The 9,923-nt window shown below is 29.2% G+C and overlaps 1 protein-coding gene across 1 annotated transcript in view; it reads right to left on the bottom strand.

The window, feature by feature from the left end:
* Positions 1-3,873: 3,873 nt before the first annotated feature.
* The window catches only part of Pld (Phospholipase D), a 133,128-nt gene continuing 127,078 nt past the window's right edge, over positions 3,874-9,923 (bottom strand). The window contains exons 24-25 of the mRNA XM_075358452.1: positions 7,461-7,564; positions 3,874-4,146 (exon numbers count right to left, since the gene is read on the bottom strand). Of these exons, the coding sequence (XP_075214567.1) occupies positions 7,463-7,564 (102 nt within the window). The 3' untranslated portion in view covers positions 3,874-4,146; positions 7,461-7,462. The remainder of the gene's footprint in view (positions 4,147-7,460; positions 7,565-9,923) is intronic.

The raw sequence follows: 9,923 nt of genomic DNA, 5'->3' as shown, positions 1-9,923 counted from the left end.
TTATATAAATGTACAAAGGCTGCTCTGCAGCAGGAAATACATAACTTGTCAAGAAAAACATAATTATTATACAGGCAGCATTACTATTCCTATAATAAATATTACATATACAAAAAAAGCAATAAAAATATGACAAAACATTTACAACAATAAAAATAATTGCTTAAAAACACTAGTCAGTTACATTGAAATGTCTTTCTTAGGTGCTTTTCTTTAAATTATTTCATAAGTTCTTGTCATGGAACATTCTCTATTAATTATGACATAAAACTCTTACTTTATTCTGCTTGGAATGTCAGCACTGCTATTTTCTATAATTCTGCTATAATTCTATAGTCTGCTATAATCTATAAATTCTGCTATTATCACTGCAGTGTTTGGCTATTTTCAAATAGTATTACATAATCTTTGATTATTGTAATCTATATTTATTAATACTGTTTGAAATGCTTGTAATTTAAAAAAACTGTCATCTGCATTAGGAAATATTTGAAGTTTGTATTTATTAGTCTCCACACAATGTTATTTGGTACTGATACAAGAGATATAAAAACGAAGTTTATTTACATTTAATTCATTACTTTCAAGTATTTTTAATATCATTAAACATTTAGAAGTTTTTAGAAATGTTATGGAATGTACCAAACATGGTTCATAAATTACTTGTAATTGAAATTCATTAATTAAAGATACAATAAATAAGGTATGATAGTAACATTGGACTGACTAAATAATAAGTCTATAATAGTAATTTGTAATGATAAATGTGACTATACAACATTACACATAAAATTAAAATTTTATTGTTGTAAACAAAGATTATTTGCTACTTGAGGAGCAATGTCTCATCTCCTACTGCTTATTTAGAGGTATACATCAAAATGTCAGAAATAGAAAGAGCGAGTGTCAACACTGTATTTTTGTCTAAACATGACTCTTTTTTAATTTGTAATAAAAATTTTCTTATTAGAGTAATAGTATTTTGTAGATTATTCATTTTTAAATTAAGTCAAATAAATATAAAACAAAATTTAAAAATACAAGTTTACTTATTGTTATCGAGTTTTAACATTTCTGATTTCTAAATAATAGTTGCTGCAGAAAGTAAAAGGTAACCAATATAACAAGAACATATTATAGTGTGGCAGAAGTGCGTGCATAAGTCATTTTCTGACCTAATAAATTGGAAATATAATTTGTATTATTCACTCAAAATTTCAATAAAAGTGAAAGAGTGTAATGATAATACAATAAATTCTACTTATACAGAAATAACCAAACCAGCAGCAGAAATTATGATTGCTTAAGACGTACATTTGTTGCTGATTTATACTTTGAAAACAGAAAAAGCTTGTGTAATATGTTTATTTGTATCAGTATTTATCTGTAGTCAACAGTAGTCCAATCATATTAATATCAGTTGCTTTGTATACAAAGGCTTTGTATCAATTCGGTTATACAAAGCAACTGATATTAATATGATTGGACTACTGTTGACTACAGATAAATACTGATACAAATAAACATATTACACAAGCTTTTTCTGTTTTCAAAGTATAAATCAGCAACAAATGTACGTCTTAAGCAATCATAATTTCTGCTGCTGGTTTGGTTTATGTATAAGTAGAATTTACTGTATTATCATTACACTCTTTCACTTTAATTGAAATTAGGGCTAAAAAAATAAATAGTTCTATGAGTGTGAGGCTAGATTAGTAATTTGTTTTCTATGGTAAAAACAAGTCTGTTATTAAAATCTATGAAAAAATTTGTGATGTTTATGGAATGAAGGTTAAGTTTGAAAATGACTTTGTTTTGAGATAGCAGGATGTGTAGTCATGTTAAAGAATACTGACAAGTCTGTGATCACAAATGATTTGTTAAAAAAATTATGAAAATAGATACTTTCAGTTTAGATTACTAAACGTTTTGCATTAACAAAATTTTAATGAAGAAACTTGGATACAGAATGTTGTGCACCTTAAATATTGACAAATGAAAATACATCTTGCTGAAGTTCAAATAGTTTTGTAGGGCTACCAAAATAAAAAGATGAACTGCTTAACTACATTGTGAGTGGAATTACCTTAACTGACATTTGATTGATTTATGATGTGAATATCAATGAATTACTTGATAAATTTCATTATATTTTTCATAGAATATCCCAAGGTAATTGTGGTGACATTTTGGATGCTATTAGGAAGAGTCTATTGGCTAAAGTTTAGCACAACTTAAATATGAAAGTTTAGATTTCTTATAGATTACTTTATTAATAAAAAAATCACTACTTTATTTTAAATGAGAAGAATTCCTTTTAGGTCCTCACAAAATGCATTACTACCATGCATAATGGTTTTTAATGTAAATTTACCCCAAATTATATATAGAAAAGACATTTTAAGATTTTCAGGTAAGTAGTGCTTTTACTTAATTTGCACCTAAATCCTAATAGTTTATAGATAGATATAAGTGCGCAAAGAATCAATTATGTTAAAACTAATAATTATTATTTGCTTGCATCAATATTTTATAATAGAAACAGAATATTATGTCAATTGTATTTTTAAATAATTTTGCTTATTAATAAATGCAGAGATGGATTAAAACTTTATAAAAAAAACCACCAGAAATGTTATACAAGCATTATGCAGTTATTCAGGAAAAAAGTGAAATAATTTAAAAAATAAAACATCAAAGAAGAGAATGAAACAAAAGGTTTCCTCCTTCTTATCTTTATATTATAGCAAAGAACACTTGTCAAATATTTCGCATTATCAGCAGCTATTTATGGAGATACAACATGAAAATAAATTTTAATAAACTGAATAGTTCTATTTCACAAATAACTTTAATAAAGCACAATTTATAGATAAAAATCAAACAAATAATGATACAATGTCCTAAGGATATATAAAGGTTGTTTTTTCACATTCTCTGGAAATTATTACTTATAAAAAGATATAATTAGATGAAGTAATCAATATATATTTATACAGGGTGTGGGCATTTACTGTGTGTTGTGTGTATACATATATTTTTAATATATGAAATATAAACCACCAAAATACAATAATAAGTTAAATTTACAATAACTTTAATAAGTTCATTTCCAATAACTGGTTTTCGCAGGATCCTGCATCTTCAGTTGATATTAAATTCTACATTTATTAATTAAAACGTATTCTTTTAATAATTTGTCATTTTACAAAATTATACTGTTTTCTATTGTGAAATTTTGACAGATAACTATAAATGTACATATCATTTTGATTCTAGTACTGTACAGCAAAATTTACATATATGCTCACAATGTCATTCAAAATAGAAAACATACCTTCGAATAAATGATAAATTATAAAAAGAATATGTTTTAATGTAATAGATATATAATTTAATACCAACTGAAGATGTAGGACACTGCAAAAACCAATTGGAAATTAATATGGTAAGTTTAACTTATCTAATTATTGTGTTTTGGTGGTTTATATTTCATATGTAATATAAAATATATATATATATATAATACCAAAACAAAAAAAGTTATAATTGGCAATATTTTCACAAATAGCACAGAGGAAATTAAGCCGAAAAAATTTTCTAACAAAAGCACAGCCATAATTTAAAATTTCTAAAAAAAAAAACTGAAAAATTATGCTATTACTACTGGTATAAATGACATTATTTAAAAATTTATATTTACTAAATTATAATTTGTAAAATAAATAAAATATTTTACTTTCAAAACAGTTTTAGATAATTATAAAGTTAAAAATGTAATATTTCCAATACTCTTAATTATATAAAATTAAAAGAATGCAATTGCATTCTTTTAATTCTTGCACAAATGCAAGAATGTAATAAAGATTAATTAAAATATTAATACTATTAAATGGATATAATTAATAAAATATTTATCTGGTGTAAAATACTTTATGATCTGATTATAAAAAAAAGTTGATAGTCTAACTGCATAGTTAGACCATAATGTATTTTACTTTAGCAGTTCTCTATAGTACTTACTCTTATTACACCAGTCATTAAAAAAAAAAGTATTGTAATTTGTGTACATGAATTTCTGACCTCTATTCTTACTACAAGCAGTGAACTGGATACGATAAATGTAGGAAGGTTTACATCATAAAACTGAAATGTGAAATAAATATTTAATAAATCACATACACTATGTGAAGTATTAGACAAGTTAACTGCTAATATCTTATGATAAAATACAGGCACCACTTCTGAGTGTTGCTTACTATACATCATGTTATTTTAGATAATATTTAATAACAATGATTCATTACTAAGTAAACTATTACAAAATGCAAAATAATATATGTGTTATTAATAACACAGGAGAACGAAAAATAATTTTTTTTGTCTTGGAAAGAAAAATATGTGATTCTGATAGTATTTTTTCTCCTGAATTCAAGTATGATATCGATTTTCCCCCATCATACAAGGTTTCCGAGAGACAGGCATTTATAATTTCAAACATTTTGATACTTTCAGTATTCTTAATTACACAATATTCAAACATTTGACTCACCTAGAAAGTAAGAAATGCAGAATTTCTGGCATATTTAGCCTGTGGAGCATCCCTCTTGATGGTCTAACAATAATCCACCAGCATATGAGAATTCCATTTGCCTTGATGAACTGTACTTTTAAGGACGTATTACAACCCAAATTTTTATAAGATGTTATAAGATCGTTGACAATATCACTGTAATTTTCCACCTTTCGATTTTCCAAAAAACTCTTTGTAACATTTTTGAATGCTTGCCAAGCTGCTTTCTCCAGTGGATTCACAAACTTTTCATCATGCATTAGAGGAGCCACAAATATTCCTTCTTTAATTTTTGCATCACTAATTCTTAGAAACTTCTGTTTTAAGTACATGAAACCAGAAGTATTATCCAAAGCCTTTATGAAATTCTTCATTAATGCTAGTTTGATGTGTAATGGAGGTAGACACACATTTTTAGGATTACACAATCAGTCATGTTTCACATTTTTCTATTCAGGAATGAGTAATATGCATTTAGGCCATTCTTTTCTAATGAAACGGTTTTTTCTGCCCCTACTATTCCATTCACACAAAGAACAACAGTACTTTGTATAACCAAGCTGCAGACCAAGACAGACCAAGAATAAATGCAATTAATTACCTTCAAATCACCACAAATATTCCATTCATACACTGCGTATTGAAGCTTTTCCTGCATAAATTTAAAGTTTTCATGTTTCTTTCATACTAGCAGAATGAGCCACAGGTACTGATGGGTATTTATTGCCATTGTACAGAAGCACAGCTTTTAAACTAACTGTAGAGGAATCAATGAACAAGCACCATTCTGTTGGGTGATGCTCATTACAAAGTGTCTCCATAAGAGAAGAAATGTCATTACAAAACACTAAGCTATTTTTCTCAGAAAAATAGTCTTTAAATTCAGAATGACGATTACGATAAGTACATATCTTTGCATTCTTTTGAAGAAGATTCCATCCTTTTAGCCAGGAAGCAAGCATTTCAGACTGTTTTTTGGGTAACTTTTTGTAAGAGATCGTTAAGATTTTCTTGAGTCAGTAAATGAGGCTCAGATGAATTATTTTATTCAAAAGTTGTATCACCAGAATCTGTTTCTTTTTCTTCCTTACTTCCATCAGACTCTGAGCTCTCTTCATCTAATGTCACATATTCTAGAGGCTTTGATATGGGCAATTCTTCACAGTGTGGAACTGGTCTCATTGCAGATTGCAAGTTAGGGTACACCACTGTATGTTTTGTTTTTGACATAATCCCTTTAATGTTTGTTAAGCAGAAATAACAGTCAGAAAAGTGATCTTTGGGTTCCCTCCAAATCATAGTGATAAATGGCATGTGGTGTGTGCCATTTTTCCATGCAATGAGAAGCCTAGAACACCATAACAAATATGTGGGGCCACAGGCCCTTGTTTGGTTCCTGACTTTACACCCAAAATAAAGTTCATAACACTTTTTTACTGATTGAGCAAGATTTCCCCATTGGGACTTGAGTGTCACTTCACCACATACATAAAAAAAATGTTGGAACGATTTAAACAAACTCTAGGCAATTTGTAACTAATGACTAATTAAAAGAAATAAAGTTATAAATATGTAGTACACAATAATCCAGACACACAAAGCACTCACACTGATGTTACTGGTTCACTACTATCTCACAACTGCCATCGTTTTGATGAATGTGTACTACACTAGATCATGTTTGTACATGTCTATACACATCTGAACCTGCACAACAGTAACAACGCTATCCTTTGAGTTAGCTCATTTGGTTCCATCACATTTATAATACTCTAGGAGCTTTTACTTGACAATGGACAAATAGATGAAAAACATCTTAAAATATTTAAAAAAAATTAAATAAAAAAAACTGTGGATGATGGAGAAATTCCAAATAGATATTTGAAAACAGGATACATTAAATGCACCTGCTGGTACTTGTGAAACAAAATTCATGTTGACCAGTGTAATTAAACACTGAATATTTTTTATTAATTAACAGTATAATATTGTTCTCTGAAACTTGTTCTTCAAGTACAATTTTGCTGAAATGTTGATTATGAACATAACATTAGAGATTTTATGTAGGTTAGTGTTCACTCCAAGAAATAAAATGTAAATAATCCCTTGCATGGTTTCCAATTAAAACGGTTTAATCCTTTCACTTATAAATCTACCATTTCAACTTTTGCTTTTTCCAATGTATTTGTAGTTTACTAGAGATTACTATATTGATCAGTACTGTTATCTGCTGACAATAGATTTCATCAACAATTTTAAACTACAATTTTAGAAATACAAAATATCAAGGAGGCTGTAATGTCTCAGGTAACATCTAACAGATCAAATATTCGTTTAAATACATCTTTGATTCTCAATTTGCTTTTTTGCATTTAGTTGTCCTTTTTTGTTTTATTATACTATCATTTCGGAATCTTTCTGGATGTGAAGCACAGAAATACATAACAAAATGGAATTAAATCATATTGGCCGTAATGAAAAGAAATATTTTTTTTGTACTGAAGTGTTTTCCATTTGATATTTAACATTTCAAGTTCAGTGCTTAACAATTTTTTTTAAGCACGACAGCAAGTACAGTTAATACTCTGAAGTTTAACGGGTAAAACATGGATGTTATACTTTCAAACTGAATATTATATCAGGATTTTTTTTTGTGCATTTGTATAGTAAGCAGCAGCAGCCCAAGTAATATAGTAAACACAAAACAGTAACTTGCATGAAGAATTCTGTTTGTATACACAATAAAGTACAAAATTTTATTGAAAAATTACACAGGATTCCATGTGAAAGGGACATAACGCTCAAGACTTCCATTACCACAGGCTTAAATAATTAGAATATATCACTAAAATTAATATACTGAAAATTTTTAATAAAATTATCTTACTTTTATGTCCATAAAGATGTGGGCATAATACCAGTAACAGAGCTGGGATTTGGAGTTAGAACTTCATTGCAGAGGAATTCAAGCGGAAGCATTACAAGATGACCCTATAGGAAAAAAATTATAGTATTTGTAATATAGACAAGATAGTACAAAATAATTTGTCATCATCACTTCAAATTAGATTTATTTTACAATGATAATTTTAACTGGATTTATTGCCTTAAGGAGAGTTTCAGCTCCAGGTAATAGGAAGATTATTCATATGAACCAAATCCTCTAATCACTTCCATTACCACGTAATCTAAAAAAAAGTACTGTCTTTTTAAGCTGAGAAAATTTGTGAAAAATTAGGTATCCATCCCTAGCAGATAAAGTGTTGGGGGCTGGAGATTTGATCCTCCGTCTCCAATGTTCGCTGATTTGAGGATTTGGTTCTATTATTGAGGCCCAACTGGAGGCTAGGGCTTGTCTCTGGTAATAGGATTAACAAGAAACTTGTTAATTCAAAACAAGTAGTATTCAACAAACTCTAAAACAGTAGTACTAATTAGTAAGCATTATTACCAGCAGGGGGGCACCTAATTTTGTACCAGAAGTTTGAAATTTTTTGCATCATTGGAAAATGGATGAATACGTATTTTATTCAGATTAGAACTTAAAACTATAAAGCTAATGTCAAAAATATAACTAAATATGCTAAATTAGAACAATAATTCAGCTTTTTTTGATAGTTTTATTAAAACTCAGGAACATAACTAGAATGAATGCTGTTTTATGGTAAAAGCTTAAAATATGTTGATTAAAAACTACAGGGAAATTTTCTGGAGAAGCAAAATTTGGGACCACCAAAGAAGGCTTTGGTGGGCTAATGAAATGACACAGCAGATAAAGAGGAAGAAATTATTGCAAAATTAGTACCGAAGTTTGGGGATTTCAGGAGAGAAAATGTTAATCTGAATGATGAGGTAGCATAAGAAGGCTCCAAATAATGGGGGAAGTTACAAAACAAATTTTACATTAAAAGTAACATGAATCCTAATGTTACAGTTTATATGGACGGTTTTAGAAACTTTATTCTGTTGGTTGTCGCTTTGCTGCTGGCAACAGAACATACATGTTTGGCCTTCCCAACATCACCAGTATTTTCATTGCAGAACTATATGCTATTAATAAGGGCTTACATATAATTAGCCCAAAATATCGGCACGTTCTTGTTCGCCATGAATGCCCCACAGGTGATTAATGACATGTACTTTAGACACCATGTTGTCTGGGAGATTCATTGTGTCATTTTGCAAATGAATAGATGTAATACAAGTGATCTGCTGCTGCATCCCCAGCCATTTAGGAATTTCAGGCAATTAGTGCGCAGACAGTACGGCAAAGGAGGCTTGTTTTCAGCCACCTTTTACCAGCTGTGTTGCTTCTAATGATCTTGTCTGTTTCTTGAAGAGGGTAGTTCAAGATGAGTGGGATGCTACCATGAACAATAAACTTAGCCTAATTAAATTCACTGTGGAGCTCTCATGTAGAAATAACTGTTGAGAGGAGGTTATTATCTCCCATTTGCGAATGGGACACACAAGGCTCACTAATAGATATCTGATGACTCAAACAGACATAACAATTTGAGCTTGCTGTGATTGCCGACTCTGACAGTGCACCACATCCTTGTGGATTGTATCTGTTATGCAGCACTGCATCGCAAGTTTAAACTAGGGGCTAACATATAAACAATTCTTGGGGGTAGTGAAAGTGTTGTTATCTTCTATTTTATTATTTGTTAGAGCCATCCGTTTATATATTGTAGTGTATTCCAAATATTCATGCGATTTGCTACAATGCAGAATGCAATTCTTTTTTTTCTTCTTGAGATATATAATATGATATATCTTTGTGGTATTATTTCAATTTTAACATGAGTAACATGCTTTTTACTTTAGAAATAAATTTTTGAGTGCCAGGTTTTTAGTTTCTTAATTAACTTTTAGAACAAATATCGTATCCAGGTAATGATAACACCAAATTGTTTTTCACCCCGTAAAAAAAAATTAGAATTTTCAAAAAGAAAGTAATCAAGGGTAGACTTGTAGGACAATGCTAGTTTTTTAGTGGAACTGGAACTTTAGAATATTAAAGCACGGCTCAGATAGCACATAACACCACTCAGAAAAGGCTGTATGTGAATTCGGATCAAGAGAACTTCATACACAAAAAAGCTGATTTACTCAAGGTGGTTTGGAAACTAGTTTCACTTAAAAATCATGGTTAAAATCTCTAATGAAATTTTTTTTTGATGTTCCTGTCAATAATAATTTACATTAATATTACATCTTGGCATTTTATTAATGCTTCCTAAAATCCCTAAAAGGAGAGAAAAGCTTTAACTAATATGCACTTCAGCTTGACAGAATGCATAAAACTAAGGTGAGGCCAACAATGGAGGATATAAAAGGCTCCGAT

This window comes from Lycorma delicatula, chromosome 2 (assembly GCF_047948215.1).
Source record: "Lycorma delicatula isolate Av1 chromosome 2, ASM4794821v1, whole genome shotgun sequence".
Classification (NCBI taxonomy): domain Eukaryota; kingdom Metazoa; phylum Arthropoda; class Insecta; order Hemiptera; family Fulgoridae; genus Lycorma; species Lycorma delicatula.
The sequence above is the reverse complement of the archived record's forward strand: the minus strand, read 5'-3'. Positions and strand labels throughout refer to the sequence as shown.